Source organism: Sphaerodactylus townsendi, linkage group LG11, assembly GCF_021028975.2.
Source record: "Sphaerodactylus townsendi isolate TG3544 linkage group LG11, MPM_Stown_v2.3, whole genome shotgun sequence".
NCBI classification, from domain to species: Eukaryota; Metazoa; Chordata; class Lepidosauria; order Squamata; family Sphaerodactylidae; genus Sphaerodactylus; species Sphaerodactylus townsendi.
In genome coordinates this window covers 53,227,905-53,250,504 of record NC_059435.1, presented here as the reverse complement: position 1 = coordinate 53,250,504, position 22,600 = coordinate 53,227,905, and the positions used below count along the sequence as shown (strand labels likewise).

The 22,600-nt window shown below is 41.6% G+C and overlaps 1 protein-coding gene across 8 annotated transcripts in view; it reads left to right on the top strand.

Annotated features, from left to right (window-relative positions):
* The first annotated feature begins 196 nt into the window (after positions 1-196).
* ADAM22 (ADAM metallopeptidase domain 22) overlaps positions 197-22,600 on the top strand; it is a 122,278-nt gene continuing 99,874 nt past the window's right edge. For 3 of the 8 annotated variants that reach the window (XM_048511219.1, XM_048511214.1, XM_048511213.1), the window contains exons 1-2: positions 197-550; positions 959-1,119. In XM_048511219.1, coding sequence (XP_048367176.1) covers positions 472-550; positions 959-1,119 — 240 coding nt within the window. In that variant the 5' untranslated portion in view covers positions 197-471. The remainder of the gene's footprint in view (positions 551-958; positions 1,120-22,600) is intronic. The other 5 variants (XM_048511220.1, XM_048511218.1, XM_048511216.1 and 2 more) reach the window with 3 other exon arrangements.

Below are 22,600 nucleotides of genomic sequence, written 5' to 3'. Positions count from 1 at the left end.
TACTGGATTTCTTAGGATGAGCCCCCTAGGGCAGATTTTAAGCATCCTCCATGAAGGGAAGAAAAAGGTGTAAGCTTGAAAGACCCTCCGCAGGACTTTGACAACTACATTTCCCAGCTTCCTCCTGTCTTGGATTATTTATTTATTTATATATACATATTGCAGAGAGAGAGAGAGACCGAGCGCGCTCCTCGCTCGGCTATTGATACCTCGGCTCTAGGGCTGGCTGTGCATGTGGATGAGGCGAGTGGGGCGGAGCTTGCCGCCTTGAGCTACGGCAAAGCACCCAGTGCAGTAATCGCCTTGGAAGGCAAGCGAGCACAATGCAGCAGTGAGGCGGCGGCAATAATAATGCGCGGCCGCCGCTAGGAGAGGCAGGAGCGCCTTCCTCGCCACCATGCAAGCCTGCCTGTAATCCTGACTCTTCGCCGACGGGCTGGAGGAAGGAGAGGAGCCCCGCAAGAGTCAGCCATGCATCCCGGGGCTTCTCTGCTCTCCTTGATGCTGTGCGCCTTCGGGACGTTCTCTGGAGCTCGCTCCAGGCATGCAGGTAAGACCTCCTCACCTTGCCCGGGGATTGCAGCATCAGGCGCGGATGATGGGGAGAAAGGGGATGCATGATGCGTGGGCGGCTCGCGCTTAGCATTCCAAAATGCGTTCGGGGGACCCGACGAGATCGACCTGCATTTCGTGCGCGTGCGTATTTTTGTTTCTTTTTTAAAAAAAATCTCCTCAAGGAAACGTAATTTTTTTGGTAAACCATGAAATGACCTCCCCCTCTTCCCTCGATGTACCTCTCTCCTGAAGAGCCCCTCTTGCTTTCTGTCACTGCAATGGAAATGTAATGCCCGACTCCCACCCCTCCCGGCGCCTGGTCTTTTCTTTTTGGGGTGGGGTGGGGGTGGCAAATAAAACGCTTCCCGAAAGGCCGGCTCGTGACTTTCCCCTTCTCTCCGAGGAGACGCCTTGTTGACGGAGATGGAGCGAAGGGATGGGGATCGCTTCATGGAGCGGCAAAACATCGTCCCTTTCCGGCTGATCTACAGCACGGACCAAGGCAACGAAACTCAGCACGAGCTACTCAGCACCCGCATCGGGAGCGACTCGGGTGGGAAGCAGGTGAGCGGCACCTCCCGGGCTGCGGGTGGCGGCAGGTGAGCGGGAGAAGCCAGCCCGCTCGTTGCCCCGGAGACGTGCGCTTGGAGCAAGAAGCGGAGGCGGCGGCGGCGCCTTGCAAAACGCTCGCGCGGGTCTGATGCGCCACGCATAGAAATTGCAGGCGGAGGGGAGGGGAGGTCGCCAGCAGCACCCATGGACCCTGGGCCGTCCGGCTGGGTGGGGCTGTTTTCCCTGTCAGATGATGCTCTGGAAAGACCAAAGCACCAGCGCAGGAAGCCCTCATTGCCTTCTCAGACTGGGTCTTCTTAGCAACAGTATGACCTGAAAGGGAATTGTCACAGAAACAGACTATAGAAGCTGTTGCTGATCCAAAAGCTTCCCTGGGTGGAGCCGGTGTCTTTTCGCTAGCTCCTTAACAAACTTCCTCACAAAGGGGCCTCTGAATGTGGTGGATTTCAGGCGAAGTCCGTTTATCTTTAGCACTTAAGGGTGTGAACGTTCCAGAGTGCTTTCTAAAACTTGTTGAGGAATAGTTGCCCGCAACAATAAGTTCTGAAATCTCTCCACCTCATATCAGAAGTAAAGAAGAGATCAGGGTTATGTCCGTAAACTATTCAACTAATTTAATAGACTGTGGTCGACTAACCAGGCTTCTAAAGTAATGCTCAACGGAGTAGATGTGTTATAGAGTTGTGAAATGGTGTAGAAAACAAACCATGGTATATAATTTTTTCTGCTTTAATTTATTTGCAAGGTTTTAAAGGTATCTTATGCCCATAACTTTTAAATTGCGAGTCATAGTAAATAACTTCCAATCTTTCAGCTTTCAATTAGAAAATATTAATATCAGTATGATAGTCCAGCTTCTTTAAGAGTTTTGTGTGACCTTTATTCAAAACGTTTGGAACAGCTCATCAGAGGTAGACTGAGGAAAATCTGGTCCTGAACCCTCCCCACCCCAGTTAAATCCTGCTCCCCCCCGCCCAGGTGGGATGGAGAGAGAAAGAATCAGCATAGGCTGCGCCATGTACAGCTTGTCTGGGTACCTCCATATGTGTGTGTTATGGGGGGTCTTTCCATGTGCTACACAGATCAGGAAGCTGGGTGTAAATGGATACCATGCACAAGGTGAAGAAGAAGAGTTGGATTTATATCCCCCTTTCTCTCCTATAGCAGACTCAAAGGGGCTTACAAACTCCTTTCTTTGCCCCTCTCACAAACACCCTGTGAGGTTAGGTGGGGCTGAGAGAGCTCAGAAGAACTGTGACTAAGCCATGGTCACCAGCTGGTGTGTGTTGGAGTGTACAGGCTAATCTGAAGTCCCCAGATAAGCTTCCACAGCTCAGGCGGCAGAGCAGGGAATCAAGCCCGGTTCCTCCAGATTAGAGTACACCTGCTCTTAACCGCTACGCCACTGCTACTCCCTGTGGTGGTGGCGGCTAAGGGCTAGGCGGGATGCATCCTCACCCATGATTCAAAAGGAGCATTGGCTTGTGGCAGGAGCAGATCATACCCAGCCCCCCACCAACCCCGCAGCTCATAAAGTGATATGCGATGCAATAACATTGTAAAAATTAGCATACAAATGATCAGCACTAAACAAGTTGGGAGCATAAAAACTGCAGCTGTTTTCATGATATCCTTAAGTGATATCCATAAAACAATCCCCCAGGCTAAAAGTTTTGTCAGGTGACATACTTTCTGAGACAAGCCTTTGAAAAGAAATTTTTAAAAACGAATCGTGATATTAATTCTTTAGGTTTTATATCATTAGTAATTATGCATTCTGGAGCTGTGTTCAGTATCACTAATGTGACATGTGAACAGCATTGCACAGAATGTGTTTCTTTGGAAGTGTTCTCTGCAGCCAGTTCTACTGCCCAAAAGTCTTCATATAGTCTTCATGCAGAAGGTCACTCATTCAATCCTTGGCATCGGCAGTTAAAAGATGTCCTGTAGCAGATATTAGGAATGACTCTGTGAGACATGAGAGCAACTGTCTGAGTAGACAATACTGAACTAAATAGACCATTGATGGCTCAGTAAAAGTTAGCTTCCTATACATGCTGTAATGATGGATAAAGAATTATGACATAACATCCTCAAGCTGCATATGCTGTCCACACATTTCACTAAATGTGATCCTTATCCAGAAGAGCCAATGTGGTGTGGTGGTTAAGAGCAGGTGGATTCTAATATGGAGAACCGGGTTTGATTCCCCACTCCTCTACCTGAGTGGCAGAGGCTTATCTGCTGAAGCGGATGTGTTTCACACTCCTACATTCTTACTGGGTGACCTTGAGCTGGTCACAGTTCTTCAGAACTCTCTCAGTCCCACCTGCCTCACAAGGTGTCTGTTGTGGGGAGAGGAAGGGAAAGGAGCTTATAAGACACTTTGAGTGGGATATAAATCCAAACTCCTCCTCCTCCTCCTCCTCCTCCTTTTTAATATGGCTCATTTCAGAGTTTTGCAAGATTATTATTGTAAAGTAGTCTGAATATCCCACTTGGGGCTTGGGAGTTAAGCAGGGTCAGCCAGTCTGTACTTGGATGGGAGACCACTAAGGAAGACTGACATTGCTACACAGAGGAAGGGAATGGCAAACCACCTTTGCTCCTCTTTTTCTTTGAACGCCTCGTGGTTTGGGTCTCCCTACATAAGTCAGTTATGACTTCTTTTCTGTTGCTGTAATGTTTCTTTCAAGGTGACTGATGCAAACCAAGATCAATAATATACTCCTAAAAGAATCAATATATGCTTTCTTATTTGGTTTGGGCAGTTTCTTATGGTCTTTGACTTCAGCTCTCAAGGCCTGGTGAATTGTTTATACCTTCTGTAGTATGGTGAATTAGCCTAACATAATCTGCTCTTGATTTTCAGTCGCCCAGTACACATTTGTCATGTAGTTTAGCAAGATGTCATGTTGGCTGATGTGAAGAATATGCCTTTATCAAAGGCAATGATCACACCTCTGTTTTCAAAGATCTTCAAGCTTTTCATGCACTACTATGTTATTGTAACAGAAGCTGAAGATTGTTCCGTATAAACTGGAACCCGCAAGTCATTTTCTCTTTCTAAACTGTAATTGCCTTTGAAATAGGCTAAGCTGTATTATTTATCAAGTTACGAGTGACTGAAAGCATTTCGTTATACTTTGCACAGTCATGCTTTATGCAATATCTTCACATTTTAGATGTTACAAGAGATACATTAACTCAGAGATGTATCTGGTACACAGTTTTGAAAATTTGAGGAAAATCACTCTGCTGTTGTAGGTGCTCTTTACAAAAAGTCTGCTTGTGAAATTAAGCCACCACATTTACCTGAAAGGAAGACATGAACATACAGTAATCTCCTTGAAAAAAATATTATACACAACGCTTTTCATTACTATGTATAACTTGTGAATGTAACCTATTCCCCTGTTTTTTCCTTGGCTGCCCATCTCGGGGAAGAGGTGTGTTCCGTAATATTTTTAGTCTGTCGATGTAGTACATTTTTTCCTTTTTCATTATTACCTAGTAGAATGGATAAGTGATAGGTAATAGACTGGTAAAATCCCTAATGGAAGGAACTGATAATAGTGTCAGATACTGATGTTCTTTTAAAATTTGGGATATATTTGTATCTGGTCTTACATTACACCTGGACATGTTATTGTTCTACTATTAGAATTCATGAAAATTCTGGTTATCTCAGTCAAAAACATTTCTTCTATTAGTCTGAAATTTAACATGAAAAATCTACTCAGAGTATGGATAAATTTCAGAAAAGTTTGATTAAAAATTGAGTTTTAAAGTTTTTTAAAATTATGTTAATTTTTAAGTTTGCAGTTGTTTGTCTCCAAACTAAAAACATATATTCAATTTCTCGCATTTTTCTGATTTACAATCTGTCATATTCGCAAATGTTCCAAAGGTCTATTCATAAAGTTTCAAAGCATTTGAAGTAATGCTTCTACTCCTGTTGTCTGGCATCTCAGTTAAGATCCTGTTCTGAAACCCTGTTCTTTGAGGTGAGGTGGGTAGCAACCAGAGACAAGGCTTTCTTGGTGTTGGTATCTTGCCTTTGGGATGTCCTCTTCCATATGGCTTACTTGGCACTTACATTTCTCTCTTTCTGGAGCCAGGCTAAAACAATCCTTTTTATCCGCTTTTAACTAAAGGTTTCAAAGCATTCTTTTGAATGCTTTATTGCCTGCATCCTGGCAGAGGATCATTTTATCTACATAATCTTAGGCAGCTCAATATGGATTTTTTGCTGTTGTTGTGCACTGGTTTGTTTTAATGACATCTGCTCATTTTTAGTGGTTTATTTAATGGCCTTTGTTTTTAATGCATGTGTTTATTATCTTTGTTGTAAGCTACCTCAAGCTGGTCTCTGTAGAGGTGTGATATACATCGCAAAAACAAATTATAAAGTTCCCATTTCAAACATTCATTGCTATAAGTTTGAGTCATGAACATGTATGTGACTGAGAAAGTAAGCCATCTCCATGAAATGTGGCTCTTTCATTTAAAGGAGACAAGCCTGAACTGCAGTTAACAGAGCAAATTATTATTTGGGAGTTCATGCTGGAGGGAGAAGTAAGTGAAATAAGTAGGATTCCACCCAGCCCACTCAACTGATTCACATTTTAAAATTGTAATTAATATTTTTGTATTTCTCCTGTTTTTCCTCTCCTCTCCTAGCAACACACCACATGTTGTTCATAGGGGTCACCTAACTCTTGGCATCAGCATTTCTAAGATTAAGGGGATGGGGGGAGCGGGGGAGGGGAGGGAGGAAGGTATCAAAATTACTTCTATAAACTTTCTCTGTTCACAGTAGTAGAGGACCAAACTAAGCAAGGGCTTTTACTTACGACAAGTAGAGTGCAAGTCAAATTGGAGGGGGGGGGGGTTTAAGCCCTGGAAGTAGCATGTGGTTGTGTCTACGCGGGTGCCCATTCTGCCGGTGCAAGGAGCAAATACCCTGGTGGAGAGGCTATTATGCCAGTAGTGGGGGGGGGGGTGCTACTATGTAGTGCCCAACCAAAAAACTGCCACATAAGCTGGTGCCCCTCCACTATGGGAACCTATGTCGGCATGGGTAGGGGCAATCCAGGGACATTTCTGGAGGTGGTGCCAGTTTTAGTTGGCTTCCATAGGGCTGTCGGCCCTGGAACACCATCTACGCTTACTGGAGACATGCACCATGTTTTAGTAGCCCATTGGGCGACAATAGGGGTTTTCAGGTCATCCAGGGTGTTTTTTTTCCAAGCTCCCCATGCTGCCTGAAACCCATTAGGAGGTGCCCAGCTGTTCTGTAGTGATGTCATCCCTGGCCACTGCAGATCTACCCACCTCTTTGGATTGTGCTGGAATTGTTTGTTCATTGGATGGAAAGTAATTGTAGATGCTGTTGAATAAATATTTGAGAACTGACTGCTTTGCAGGGCTTAGGTAACTGGAGGTTATGAAATATATGGTGGGATTAGGTTCCTGAATTCACAGGATGATCTAGTCCTCAGCCTTGTTGAGCCAGTGGCAGTTTCAGAGTATTGAGAAAGGGTAGTGAGTGATATAGGAAATGTCTTCCATATTGGCGTAGGAGGTTAAGAGCTCGTGTATCTAAACTGGAGGAACCGGGTTTGATTCCCAGCTCTGCCACCTGAGCTGTGGAGGCTTATCTGGGGAATTCAGATTAGCTTGTACACTCCCACACACGCCAGCTGGGTGACCTTAGGCTAGTCACAGCTTCTCGGAGCTCTCTCAGCCCCACCTACCTCACAGGGTGTTTGTTGTGAGGCGAGAAGGGCAAGGAGATTGTAAGTCCCTTTGAGTCTCCTGCAGGAGAGAAAGGGGGGATATAACTCCTCCTCCTCCTCCTCCTCCTCCTCCTCCTCCCCCCTCCCTCCTCCCTCCTCCCTCCCTCCCTCCTCCTCCCTCCCTCTCTCCCTCTTCTTCTTCTTCTTCTTCTTCTTCTTCTTCTTCTTCTTCTTCTTCTTCTTCTTCTTCTTCTTCTTCTTCTTCTTCTTCTTCTTCTTCTTCATATTGATGGGGCCTTGAGATTGACCTATTACAGTAACTAATGTCATTTCTCAGAGATGCCAGACTTAAACAAATGTACCTACCAAATATATTGCTTTACTTTCATTCAGGATGACTTCATTTTGCAGCAACCCATTGAGAAACGTTCAGTAGTTTTCCTAAAGTCATGTCCAGGAAATGATTTGAACTAACACATGGTGCAGTTCCAAATCTTACATTCTAATCCCGGGGTCCCCAACCTTTTGAGCTTGTGGGCACAACTGGAATTCTAACATGGCACGATGGGTACACAATAAAATGGCTGTCGCAACATGGCTGCTGCAACAAATTGAACCAGTCACAATATGGCCGCCACAGCTTAACTTCATCATAGAGTGAAGATCTTGTGCTGTGGTGACAGCTACTGCCAAAGCAATGTTTAAAAAAATCTGCAGGCAATCAAATTTCCAATACTAGAAAAGGTGTCCATCACCTATTAGTACCTCACCGGGAACTCCTACCCTAATTAATATACCAGTCCATCTCTGATCTGTTCTCAGTGTATTCAAGAATTTCATTTATAACGAAGCACTCACTTAGTACACTAATATATAACAGTTGGATGAAATTTAGGGTTCTCTGCAACAATTCTTAAAAGCAAAAAAATAAAAACAAATAAACAGGACTAACAAAACTAACAGTCTGCTATTTGCTATTCTGGACGGAATCTTTTTTTTCCCACTAAATAAACTTCAAACCTATAAGTATACCAACATTTTTTGATATGCCAAGTTAGAATTTCAAGTCTGTTATTTATTTTTCTGTTCCTTAAAAAAATCAGGATTGCCTAAAATAATCTGGACTAGTATCTTCACTTCAGCTGAGATTTTAAGTGAAATTCCCTGCATTAGATCTTACTTAACTTTTAAAAGTTGTAAGTTCAGGATTCTAGCACAATCACAAAGGCAAAACTATTTTTCGCTATGGGGTAAGTGGATTTGTTTCAAGCACTGTGTTGTCTAATTTGGGACAAAGAGGAATGCCCTGCTAGCAGACTAAATGGATAGTTTTCTAGACTGTTGTCGTTTTGGCCCAGACTGATCTTTTGTTTTGCCCTAAGCTGCATGATAGATTTATTGCAAACTTAGGTCTGGGCTTCTTTTGGAGTCATCAGTTCTTTTCCAGAACGCTGAGAGGGACAAAAGAGAGCAATTAGTCCCCTCTCTCACTCTGCTCCCTATCAGCATGCACTTATATATACAACTTAGCAGGCAGAATCGACTCACTAGTGAGTGAGTGTGTGTGTGTGTGTGTGTGGGATGAATTAGCAAATTAACAATTAAATACCAGCTGGGGCACTTACAGAACATTTAAGAGAATCATGAGAAAAATGAGTAATACAATATGCAGAAACACGAAGAACCTGCAAATCTCTTTTCTATGGGAGGGAAACATGTAAAAGAACATTAAATCAAAATATGGAGACAGTTTGGAATCTATATTCCAAATGAAATATTTTAAAATAGAGATGCAGCTGAAAACATATATTATTTCTTGGTATATATTATTTCCCATATTCACTCCTAGAATACAACAGTGAACCAGGCAAATTTGAAAAGTAACCAGAAGTAGCTGTCTATCTGAAAGCAAAATTCTTTTTACAATTGCAAAAAATATAAACTGTGTTGTGGTGAAGCAAAGCACTACTGACATTATCATGAACTGGCAATTTCCAAGGGAAAAAAGTATATAAAGACAACTTGGAAACTGAACCTTATTCCCAACAAATATATAAAATATTGCAAGCCTTTAGAATCGAACATTAATTTTACTATAGAACTTTAGACTACCCCATAGTTTAGTAGAGAACCTTCTCCTGGAAAACCAAGACTAAACTTCTTTTCTCCAGGTCAAACAGACATTTCAGTAGTATAGTAGAGCACTTTGTATCATGATTACAAATGGTGCATATTTCAGCGTCTGACATTTTTGTGTCCATCTTACACTCACATGATCCCATTCACCTTGTTTTGTACTATCCCTAAGTTAAGCTCAGAAGCAAGGAGTTCTAATTGCTTTGAAACTTATGGTGTATCCAATAAATACAAATATGAACAAACTGCTGTAGTTGTGATGTGAAGGCTACAAATGCTTGAAGTTTTTCTGAAGATGCATTATGGCACAGCTCCTATTGGGTAGTCTGGTTTGGGATTGAACACAAATAAAACAGTCAGATTGGCTGTTTTATGATTGCAGGTGATCTCTGTGGCACCAGCTTCAGCCATGCGCTCATGACATAATTTTTGGTTGACTCCATCACCCTTGCTTAAAGGGAATGGCTGGCTGGAATGATGTTCAGTATTCACCAACACACAGTGAAAGCTATGGCAGTGACTCTTGTTGCCATGTACTGTGTTTCCCCGAAAATAAGACCTACCCCGAGAATAAGTCCTATCATGATTTTTCATGATTTTTGGAGGAGGCTTAAAATATAAGCCCTACTCCAAAAATAAGCCCTACCGGTAGTTGATAAGGATGGTGTGATCCAGCAGGGTGCTTCCTGCCAGTGAGGATGCAGCTTGCATCACACGTGGGGCTGCCGAGAGCCTGCCTTAATGAATTGTGAAGGTAGAAGGAGAAGAGTTTGGATTTATACCCCCCTTTCTCTCCTGTAGGAGACTCAAAGGGACTTACAATCTCCTTGCCCTTCCCCCTCACAACAAACACCCTATGAGGTAGGTGGGACTGACAGAGCTCAAAAGAACTGTGATTGGCCAAGGTCACCCAGCTGGCGTGTGTGGGAGTGCCCAGGCTAATCTGAATTCCCTAGATAAACCTCCACAGCTCAAGCGGCAGAGCGGGGAATCAAACCCGGTTCCTCCAGATTAGAATGCACCTCTCTTAACCACTATGCCACTTCTGCTCCTGGTACCGTATTTCCCCTAAAATAAGCCCTACCCGAAAATAAGCCCTAATTCATCTTTTGGTGCAAAAATTAATATAAGACCCTGTCTTATTTTCGGGGAAACATGGTACTTTGGTGATAAGGAGAGGGGGATGCATGCCTTAAGGTAATTTGTCTGAGAGCTGCCATTTCCAGAAAACATTTGTAATTAATGTTTTTGTGTTATCTCTGCTGGTTTTTTAAAAAAATATGTGTGTGCCTGTCATCAACTTTGGGATAAGAGTAATGACCTCCTCTTTTCTTACACTTTATCAGGGTTTCTGCAATTTGTGAGGTTTTGTTTTGGGCGTGATTATTTTGCTTCTGTAAATTATATCTAGTATCTTGTGTTGGGATAGAGTGGGGGAAGAGGGCAGCAAAGCAAGACAACAGTGTTTTCAGAGCATCTTCCTGCAAACTAAACACTAGTATTTGTTTGTCAATGAAGATTTGGAACAGAGATAATAGCTCAACAGCTCTGGCAGATAACATCGTTTCCAGTATCCAAACCCTCTTAGGTGATTTAGGAAACAGCTGAAATACGAAAATTAAACCAGGTAACCTTCATGTTAAGAAACATATGCAGTTCTTGAAATTTTGAACCAACAAGGGCAGTTCCCCCCCCCTCCCACCCCAAAACCTCTAAACAAATCCAATGTGGTATAATGTTTACAGTATTAGACTAAAATCCGGGTTTGAATCTCTGTTTGGTCGTGACATCTTCCTTGGTGACCTTGGGCAAGTCCCACACTGTCAGCCTAGCTTACCTCAAAGGGTTGCTGTGGGGATAAAATGAAGGAGAAGAAAATAATGGGAGCTTCTTTGGGTCCCATTGGGGGAAAAGTCAGAGTATAAATTAAGTAAATAGAATGTTAAGTAATTTAAGAATGTTAAGTAAATAGAATGTTAACAGTTAAAGACAGCTGGTTAAGAACAAGTATTGCATTAATATTGGGCCGTGTGTAGTTTGACATTCACTGTTGATGTCCACGATATGGGAGCAAGTGGTAACTTTCTGGCTCATAAAAAGTTTATAGTGTTGGCCTTGATTCCCTACTTTCCTATACTGAATAGTCATATTGCCTGCAACAAAACTTTTGGGCATAATTTGAATCTCATTATTGTGAATCAATTATTGTGAATCAATATTTAGATGTGGAATGTGAATGCTGTTCCCATATGCATAGATCTGCCCTTGTGAAGGGGAAAAATGATGCCAAAATATTTATGCATCCCTCAGCATGCAGCAAAGGACAATGCAATTACAGAAAAATGCCCTTTGATCACTGCTGTGCTGGGAAGCCATCCTTCGTATAGTGGTGCTGAGACATCATTCAGTGAGGCCTAATATTTCCACCCTTATAACCCATGTTATATGGGTTCCAAGCAAAGAAAATGGGTGCTTTGGGGTATATACTCTTATTCAGTGGTGAATAAATGCTGACTCCCAGAGGTTAATAGGTATTTTGCAGTTCTGCAAATATTTGGTCTCTACTCTGTTGCTTTTAGGAAATTAGCTCAGCTTTGCTCCTGTCTAAGACGGATTCCGCATTGTCCAAAAACAGCGGTATGAAAATGGTGTAAACCCTTTTACACCGTTTTAAACCCTTTTACACCATTTTCACACCACTGTTTTTGGTCCATGTAGAATACGCCTAAGAGTTATGGTGCCTTGATTTGCAAGCTATTTCATTATAATCAGTTGTGTTGTATAGTGGGGGAGGGCATAGATATCTAATGAAGAACAAGACATACCGAGTTGGGCCCTGGAGTGACCTCCAGATTCAATAAGAGGCAGTCATTTTTACGGGAAGAGGACGCTGCTTTTGGCATTCTGCTTTTTTGTAATAGGCATATATAAATTGAATGTTCACTGTGCTAGACGCAACTTATGAATAGAACAAATAAAATGAAAACGATACACTGATACCCAGTGCAAAATCAGCAGTGCATAGTGCAGTCCTAATATATAATTTATAACATGTCATGTGCGTAGTGACCCCTGAATTGCTCTTCCATAATCTTAATGTATATGAAGGATGGCAAATGACCATAAATGATTTAGAACTCAGAAAAAGCAGATGACAATTTTTTCAGACATCAGTTCTTACAGTTTATGAACTTCTTATATATGTCCTTATGTAAACTGCAGAGGGGGTAACAGCAGGCTTTAGGTGGCTTCCTCTAAACAGGCAGCTCAACATAATGGCTAACTGTTGGATGTGGCTGCATGAGCAGGATGTAAAGTTAGACCTCCACAAATGTGTGTGTATTACATGCCATCGAGTCCCTTTTGACTTATGGTGACCCTATGAATGAATGTCCTTCAAAATGTGCTGTCATTCACAGCATTGCTCATGTCTTGCAGACTGAGGGCCATGACTTCCTTTATTGTGAATCCATCTCATGTCGGGTCTTCCTTTTTCCCTGCAGCCTTGGAAAAAAAGAATGCTTGAGATAGTAAAAATAATAATGTCTGTTGCCTCAGTGCTTTTAGGTTTTGTGATTTGCTTTGGCTTTCCTTTGCCTCTCCAGTCTTATAGACATGTATAACAATTATTTGGAAAAAAAATAACACTTCACTGTGAACGATAGTATGTGCTTTGAGTTTTTCAGAGAAATGGCTGCTTACTGAGATTTGATAATTGACTCCTTTTCCCATATAATGTCATTGTTTCTGCACTTTGTGGTAAAATTGAGTAGCTGTACAGCCACACCCTGCTGCATCTTCCAACGCCTGCGCTCCAATTATTCCTGACCTATACAACATTAGAGTATCAGGAAAAATGAAGTTTGGTTCCCCCATTTGAACACCGGGGGAGGGTGGTCTCTTGGCAGATTTTTGTGTTTTTCTTCTCTCTTTTAAATCTTCCTTTACTGTTAGCGAGGTTACTGCATTACTCCAAAGACAAAGATTCTTTTCCAGCCATACCTTTACAGTTGTAATATTAGCTCTCCTCATTCTTACTTCAGTATTTTAGTGGTTTTTAAATATTTTATAAATGTGTTATCTTCAGATTTACCCATCTCTGGCATTCAGGACCTACTGAGGTAGAGATTCAAATAAGGAAAAATAAAATACAAGGTTTTTTGGTACCAGAGGAAAAAGAACAGAAATAATACATTTTTATCTTAATCTTGTCACAGGGTCTTTAACTTCAGAAAGAGACTTCCTTTTCCTGTGAGAATAAATCTGTAACCTTTTCTTTTATTTGTGTGCTTATTTATTTATTTTGCAATGTGGGGGTTCAGAGAGTTCAAGTCTAGAACATTGCTTGCTGTAGCTGCATTCGCTCTTCTGATTCAGCAGAAATGTCTGGGTTTTGCCTTGTTTACTGAAACTGTAAATTACATTGCTGAATTTGCATGAACTGCTTGATCATTGCAAAAACGTTGTTTAATCCTGAAATGAAGATCTTTGTCTCTATTTAAGTGTTCAGGTTAAAACATTTTCATTTAGCATGCAATCTAATGCATTCTTACTAGGGAGCAAACCCCATTTAATTCAGTGCTGCTTAACTTGCAAATGAAGATGGACAGTATTGGGTTATGCGAAAATTTCTTTGTTTTAAAGACTGCAGTTTTCTACACAAAAGTGGTTTTGCCTTAATCTTTACTAATGACACTCCAACACATTAATCTATTCTCATAACCAGCTTTATACTAATATCTGGCATGGCCTGAAAAAAGAGGCACACTGAACTTCTCCATTAATGGAAGTTGCCTTAAACACAGTGTGGTTTAGCACTCTACCAGATGCCTCTCATATTTCAGAACTTCTCTGTCTTTGCCTGGCCATGTCAGCACCTCCTGCCTATTCCCTCTCAGGGCTGCATTTTAGCATCAAGGAGGGAATTTCTGCATCCTGTCCTCATCTGTCCCTAGCCCTCCTTCACACTGGTCCTTCTTTTTAAATATGTCTTTTTGTCCTCCAGGACAGACGAAAACCACCTGGCATGTCTGTTCTCCACTTCTCTTAGCTGCCCTGCTCTGCTGCCTGCTCTTCCTCCACTAGAGCCCTTACATTCTCACCTATGTGTTCTTTGCTCAGTAAGACTAGTCAACGTTTATATGGAATCATGTATAAAAATCTTAGTTCATACAACTCTACGACAAGGGATGGAGAAAGAAGGCTGAGACATAAGACAGTATGTGCTGATGCTGGAAAATAGTCCTTTAAATCTTGAATTATCAGGTAGATCTGATAAGACAGTAGTGAACTGGTTCCATATGTCTTACAAATTGAGAGATATAGCAATGCTGGCCTTTGTTATGGCTTGCTGAATCAGCCAAATATGCCTTGGTTCTGAGCTGTTGCCCTTTCCTTTCTGAAACAAGTTCTGGGAGGTTGCAAGGGTATGACTAGGTATCAAGGTTTGCCATAGGATCAGTGATGGTCCAATCTTTTAAAATGTATTTACTTTATTATTTTGCCTGCTCACTGAATTATTCCAGTTCTTATAGTATCTTATAATAAGTAGTTGAGAGTCAGCGTGGTGTGGTGGTTAAGAGCTGTGAACTCTGATCTGGAGAACTGGGTTTGATTCCCCACTCCTCCACATGAGTGGGATACTTTAATCTGGTGAACTGGATTTGTTTCCGTGCTCCTACACATGAAGCCTGCTGGGTGACATTGGGCTAGTCTCAGAACTCTCTCAGCCCCACGTACCTCATAAGGTGTTCATTGTGGGAAGAGGAAGGAAAGGAGTTTGTAAAGCTGCTCTGACACTCCTTACATGAGAGAAAGGTGGAGTATAAATCCAAACTCTTCTTCTAGTTGACTGTATTTTTCTTCATTTGTACTCTTTTGTTTAATTAAGTTATACCCAGCCTTTCTTCCCAGTGGGGTTGCAGCACTCTTCCCTTTCTCCGCTTTATCCTCATAACCGACCTGTGAGGTAGGTAAGGCTGACCAAGAAGGTTTCAATGGTGGAGTTGGGATTTGAACCTGGCTCGCCCATGTCTTAGTCTGATACTTAATAAATCATGCCTTTTTAAAAGTAGAGTTGCCATCTTTACATTTATGAATGTATGCAGCTGCCTTAGACTGGGTCAGACCATTGGCAGCAACTGTTGGAAATGCAGTCCAGAATGTTCTGCAGGCAAAATGTGTGGTTTAGCCATGCTATTCCTGCCATCATTTCTCCTTTTGAATATAGGCCCAATGAGCTCAACAGTCATGATTATACAACCTGGTTGTCAAAAGACCTTATCTTCATTTTGTATGTAGATTTTGTGTTCACGTTATGAACTCCTTCCAGGATGACCTTAGAGAAACTTTGCCTATTGTCATTTTTTAGTCACAGACATTTATCCATTGCATTCATAAATGCTATTTTGAAAGACATTTAAAATGAGGAACTTGCTGCCAGAAGATGTAGTGATGGCTGCAGGAACAGAAGGCTTTAAAAAGGGATGAGACAGATTCATGGAGGTTAGGTCCATCAGTGGCTGCTAACCATAGTGACTAACAGGAACCTCCACTTCAGTAAACATCCAAATATCAGTGCCTGGAGGCAGCAGCAGGGGAAAGCCTCAACCTTAGTGCCCTGTTGTTAGCCCTCCAGAGAAACATAGGGCCGATTAACCATTGGCTCTCTGGCGTGTGGTGGTTCCGGAAGAAATCTTTGTGGTGTGCTGAGAGAGGAGGTGTTATCGGGGCAAGATTTCTCGTCCTGAGGTGCTTCCTCTTGCCCTGTATGTGCTTTGTGCTTTCCATGGGGAAAGCAAGATTGCTTTCGACTCAGCTTTGGGTCTGGTTTATATTTTTATCCTCCTAATAACTGCAGCTGAGGCAAAAAAAAAAGGTCTTGTGTAAACTCAGGGTGTGGTGTTAAGTGTAATGAAATGGCTGTTTTTTTGTGATTAAGGACTGGTCTTGCATAGAAAGTACTTTGAAAGTTCTTTGTGACAGTTTACGGTGAGACTTTTTGTACTTAGTAAATCAGTGTGACTTTTCTTGCCACCTATATACTTGAAATTATAATAAAAATGTCCCTAACTGATATGGGAAAATTTGCCTTTATTGTGAAGTGATCTACTTCATCTATACAGCAAGTTCTGTTGGACAGCTTTTGCATGGGGCATTTGTATAATGGCTTTCATGGCAACTGTGCACTAATTCTTAGCTACGTTTAAAGCGAACTTTAATATATAAGTAATTCTGCAGTACTAAGTTTATAATTTCCAGTGGGGGAAGCAATCTTGTTAAAATAAGAGGGTAAAGAATGTAAATTCATGTTTAACTTTTATAGCTATTGGATCTATATCAAAGCTTGCTGTAGCTTAGCCCTGCACCCTCTAGTGCTCTAGGCCAAATTATGTATGATAAGAACAACTAGGCAGAAAATGCCTTTGAACATGTGTATTTTGCTTACCCATAGCCCAAATATTTGAGATTGGCGACAACAGCTTCCACAGCTTCTGAGTACATTTGAGCCTTGAGCCTTGTTACCTGTCCGCTATGGAGTCCAAACACTGGACCCAACCCATGCTTCCAGCCATGAATATTGTCAGATAAAATCATTTGACTTGGGGTATTATTAATTAAAATACACTTATGTTTGTTTTGTTTTCCATAAATCTCAACAAAGAGATGAACGTATTCAGGATTTTTATTCCCTAGGGCAGAGATGGCCACCTTGGAGAATACTTTTCTCTCATATTAATTCCCCTGTATATTAAAAAGTTGAGGCTGATCCCTGCTTCGGGTTCTTTTGTTATTATTATTATTTATTTTATGGCAGTTTGCTGTTTTTACCACATGACATTGTACTCAAGGAAGTTCCCAGGAGGACTCCAATCCCAAACATTCTTTACTTTAGTAAGGTTGTGAGGACTAATTCTTGAGTTCTGAGCACTTCAAAGCAGTGAATAGAAAGAAGAATGGGAGATGTCCCTGGTGTATGTGTGGTGGGACCATGATTGGTTATTTGCACCATCTTTGGTTCTTTGCATTTCCCATTTTCTATTGCCCAGAGGAAGTATGCGCAGCTATAGTTGGAAGTTTGTGGTCGCTTTCCCAGAAAATTTTCCTCTCTGTTTTCCACAATCATATATGCCCCAACTTTCAGGAAAAAACACACATTAAGCAATACGATCTCTCATTCTTTGTATTGCAGGTCTAGTGCAGAAGGAACCTGGATGGCCTAGCCTAGATTTATCCTATCAGATCTTGGAAACTAAACAGGGTTGTACATTTAGATATGCCAAACTGAAAAAAAGGTGGAAAAAGCTGTTCTGACTGTTGTGTTTCAAGAATTCAGTTTTCACAGCTCAGTGAGGTAAACATTAAAATCCTCTTGTCCATCACAAGATTCTGCTCTACTGCTGGATTTCAGCTGTTGGTGAAAGAAAAGAAAACTGGGAATAAAAGTGGTGTGGCCCCTTTGAAATGAGCCTGCTTTGGCTACCCTCCAGTTGTTGTTTAAGGTTTTCTTATAGAGTCAGATTTCAAATGTATGTTATACATTTTTAATTCTTCTCCCACACTTCACAGGGGGCTTGTGTTGAGGAATTCTATCTCCAATTACCAGATGACAAAATATGGAGAAGTTGCTGTTTTAAGCTGAGGTAGCAACCAAAAAGGAAAATATTCCTTTTTGTTTTAATTATCAGAGCAGCTGGCAGATGCCCAGTTCAGGCTTTACCGTCTTAGCACTGAGGCTGTGTTGTGGGCTTGAATATTGTCCAAATTGGCTGAAAGCCTTTGCTTGGCCTGGAAAGACAACAGTGTATCCTGGACACAGTGGCACTTTTTAATGTTTACCTCATTAAGGCTGTGAAAACTGAATTCTTGAAACACAAAAGTCACAATCTACATAGCTGTGAAGTCTGGTAATATGAAATAAAACGATTCCCAGAGAAGAATGAGAGAAGAGTGAAAATAATTAGAAATGTGATGTTACCTCCTAGGAATCTGGAATGTTTTGGGGCTTTGATCCAGTTATTTAAAAAAAGGTATCAAATGAAGCTTCATTGGGGAAGTTTGCAAATAAGGTAAGAGGTCCAAACCCTTAAGAACATAAGAACGAGCCTGTTGGATCAGACCAGAGTCCATCTAGTCCAGCACTGTGCTACTCTCACTGGCTCACCAGGTGTCTTTGGGAGCTCAGGTGCAGGATGTGAAAGCCATGGCCTTCTGCTGCTGTTGCTCCTGAGCACCTGGTCCTGAGCACCCTTGTTTGACTTAGGCCCTTTCTGCACAGGCACTGAGGGGTGCTGCTAAGGCATAGTTTATGCCATGGAAAGACTCCCCGTAGGGACCGCTTTGCATGGACGGGGTCCCGCTGGAGGTTGCAGGCTATTCTTACGCTGCTTACCTCCTGTCGCCTTCTGTCTCGTTGTGGAGCGATAACTCTGGAGGATGAGGCCAGGGGTGTGTGTATCTTGGCCTGCACAACATGACAGAAGGCAACGGGAGGTAAGCAGCGTTTGGGAGGGCCGGGGGAGAAATGGCGGCTTCCACCCGGTGCCGTTCGCATGGCACTGAATGGAAGCTGGCATTTGCAAAAACACCGTTTTGGCAGCGGCTGTGCGAACAGTCCCCGCCAAAACGGTGTTTTACCGGCCTGATGCCGCTGCTTTTGGCCCGTGTGGAAAGGGCCTTCGATAGCTAGTTTGCAATTTTTCTGGATTTAAGACCTAATTTAAACTCAACCTCCCCATTTGAAATATAGGATTCACTTTTACTTATTTATAAAAATTATCTGCCTTTTTTAATGTGGTCTTCTCTTTTGCCATATTTGCTTATATAATAATATTGTAAGGCAAGAGAAGAGACTGTATAGATATATTAGCTGGTAGTCTTTTGTTTTTTGAGCCAGCATTTAACTATGTGTAGCAAAATTCTTTATATTTAGGGAATATAATAGAACTTCATGGCGGTCAAAATTTATCTGACAAATTGGGGAAACCAGAGTTTAGAATTTGTATTTGAAATGCTATAGGAGATCTTGTCTTTTTGAAATCATGTAGAAATACCAAAAACAAAAATGTGTTGAGACTGGAAAATAAAATGGGAAACACTTCCTCAATATTTGAACATGTAGTTTAATTATACCATTTTTGTACAGCTGAACCTATGTATTTTATATATTTTTTCAAAATTAGCCATTAAGTATCAATGGTGAATAAGCATATATTGCAATTTACAATTCTACTTGGAGCTTTTGGTGGAAAAGGGTATAGTAGACGGTATCCTGGGATAAAGGGTATAGTAGACGGTATCCTTGGAACTTAATTAATTGCAGGTTGTGGAAAGGTCTAATGATCTATCAGGAGCAAAATAAGGACAGGAGCATATTTGAATTCGCATATCTGTCATTCAGCTGAACCTACTTAATGGGTCCAAAACGTTCTAGCTTTTTAAACAGTTATACGTTGATTTTCTTTAAATATTAAAACATCACCAACAATATTCAGTAAATGTAACAATAAAATCCTTTGCAGTTGCTGCTGATTTTCAGACAGGTTGTATAAGAGCTCTAAACATGTTTTTGAATCTGAGAATTCCTCCAGATTGTTAGGTTTTTATCATATCCATTTATGTACATTTTGATTGGTGTCTGTAGTTATTGATAGCAGTGCTGGTGAGTGAAATTTGAATTAAGTAAGTAAATAAAGTGTGCCATCAAATTGCAGTCGATTTATGGTGACCTCACGAGGTTTTCAAGGCAAGAGAGGAGCAGAGTTGGTTTGCAATTTCCTGTCTCTCCATAGCAACCCTAGTAGTCTTCTATCCAAATAGTGACAGTGGTGACCCTGCTTGACTTCCAAGGATGAGATTAGAGTAGTTTGGGCTATTAGGGGTACTGCTGTATTTTAAATTAAACATATGAATGCATTTTAAATTAAACACAAAACAATAATGCAAATATATTAAACAGGACTAGTCTGGAAAAGTTTATGTCTGCACCAATTGTAGCATGCATGACTGTCTAGAGTAGAAGGTAGTGCTTCAACCGTGTTTTGCACTGAATGCTAAGGTTTGGGTGGCAAAAGCATGTATCTGGATAACTCAGTATTGCTGGGCTTGTCTGGAACTGTGGCACTCATGCGCAACTGTGGCAATATCAACACTGCTGTCTTTGCTGCATTGTTCCATTCTGTAATCTCCTGTCAGAGTCTGGCTACAATTTCAGACAAAGGATCGGAGGATAGAGTGGAACAAGGTCGAGTTCAAGCTGAGAGTCAGAAATCCAAAGTGAATAGCCACAAGTAAAAGGGTCAGAGTGGAAGAGGTGGGGCTGTAGCTCCGTGGTAGTGCATATGAGGTGATACAGAACGTTCTCTAAGGCAGATTCTGCATGGGCCAAAAACAGCGGTGTGAAAACGGTGTGAAAACGGTGTAAACCCCTTTACACTGTTTTAAACCATTTTACACTGTTTCCACATCGTTTTCACACAGCTGTTTTTGGTCCATGCAGAATCTGCCTAAGATACAGAGATATTGTCCTCTTGCTGTGGGCCACATAAAAGCCCAAACAGATGAAGCACCTTCATATGTTCAAACTTTATTGTGAAATTATTTGGAAATTGTGAACCTCGAAATAATGAAACAATAGAAGGAATCTTAAGTTCCAAAACAGATTTAATATTCTGTAAGGCTCAGCATGCGCTATTAATGTGAATAGTAAAAATAGTTCTGAGTTTGATTAACCCAGACTGTTCCTGGCAGACTCATCACCTGGGTCTTTCTCCTTGTAAAACCTTCAGTACCTTTTTGTGATGATTCCCACTATCAACTTACCTGTATCTCTTAAGAACAAACAGGTTTGCTGGACTTGATACATTTTTCCCCTTTTAGGCACACACACATGCAGAATGAGCACTTGTTCCCAGACAGCCGACGCTTCCCAGTTTCCAGTACCAGACTGGATATTGATGAAATCGGCAAGCCAGCATGAACTGCTTAGTCACTGAAGTTAGGATGATGTTCTTGAAAGCTTCATTTTACATTCCTTTCTGCAAAGCAGTCACGTTTGGCCAGATTACTCTCCAGTTTGCTGACATATGAGGTCAGCCAGTGAGACTTTCCAGAAGCATTTAGCTGTTCAGCAGCTTTTGGAAACAGGCCATCTCTTTTCCCAAGTCTCTGCCCCTCCCTTTACTTCTTTATAAAGTCTTTACTGGTACTTTAATATGTGCATCCATACAAATGTAACATATTGTATTGTGTGAGGAGATTCATAACTCTGATTATATTATTCATATTTTATCGGACATGCTTTTGATTTAGGCTGTTTCCTACCACCAGTCTCTTGATTCTGTCAGGTTCTTCATTTTAGTCCCAAAGGTAGTATGTCACCAAATGTTATCAGTTGGTATGAAGTATGATTTTAGAATAACTGTGCAGTCTTCCTTAGTTTGTGCATGACAAGAATGAGTCAAAAGCTTCTTTGGGTTTGTGCACACAAACTCCATCCCTACCCTGCCTCATGTGTAGCTGACAAACTGAAGATTTCATGGTTTGCAGCTAGCTGTAGATTGATTATTTGACCTCTGAACTGGGTAGAAAAGCAAAGTATTGCTTGTATTGGCCTGCAAACCAGATTTCTAAAGGAGGATTCAACTGTGGTTGATGTCTGAATGCGGCAAGTGTGTTAGAATTCCATGGGTACAAATAAGAGAAGAAATGCTTGATTCTTGTTCCACATGTAACCTTATGGAGAATAATTGTCTGCAGGTGTTAATGTTTTACATGAACTGGACTTACATAAGATTTTCACCAATGGCTGTATGTCGCTAACTCAAATAGATCAATCACTGGTTGATAGGGTTACCAACCTTCAAATGGTGGCTGGAGATCTCCTGGGGTTACAATGGATCTCCAGTGACAGATCAGTTCACCTGGAGAAAATGACTGGTTTGGAAGGTGGATCCTGTGGCATTAAGCCCATTAAAGTCCCTCATAAGAACATAAGAACAAGCCAGCTGGATCAGACCAAAGTCCATCTAGTCCAGCTCTCTGCTACTCGCAGTGGCCCACCAGGTGCCTTTGGGAACTCACATGTAGGATGTGAGCACTTAGTAATGGCTGACCTTTCTTGTGGCTGTTGCTCCCGAGCCTAACCTATTCAGGTCTGTTAAAGGGCATTTTGGCAATCCTTCAGATCAAGGAGGATCAAGATTGAAGGTAGCCATAGATCTAATTCTCAATCCATAAATCTGTCCAAGCTTCCCTTTTAAAGCTATCCAGGTTAGTGGCCATCACCACCTCCTGTGGCAGCATATTCCAAACACCAATCACACGTTGCGTGAAGAAGTGTTTCCTTTTATTAGTCCTAATTCTTCCCCCCAGCATTTTCAATGAATGTCCCCTGGTTCTAGTATTGTGAGAAAGAGAGAAAAATTTCTCTCTGTCAACATTTTCTACCCCATGCATAATTTTGTAGACTTCAATCATATCCCCCCTCAGCCGCCTCCTCTCCAAACTAAAGAGTCCCAAACGCTGCAGCCTCTCCTCATAGGGAAGGTGCTCCAGTCCCTCAATCATCCTTGTTGCCCTTCTCTGCACTTTTTCTA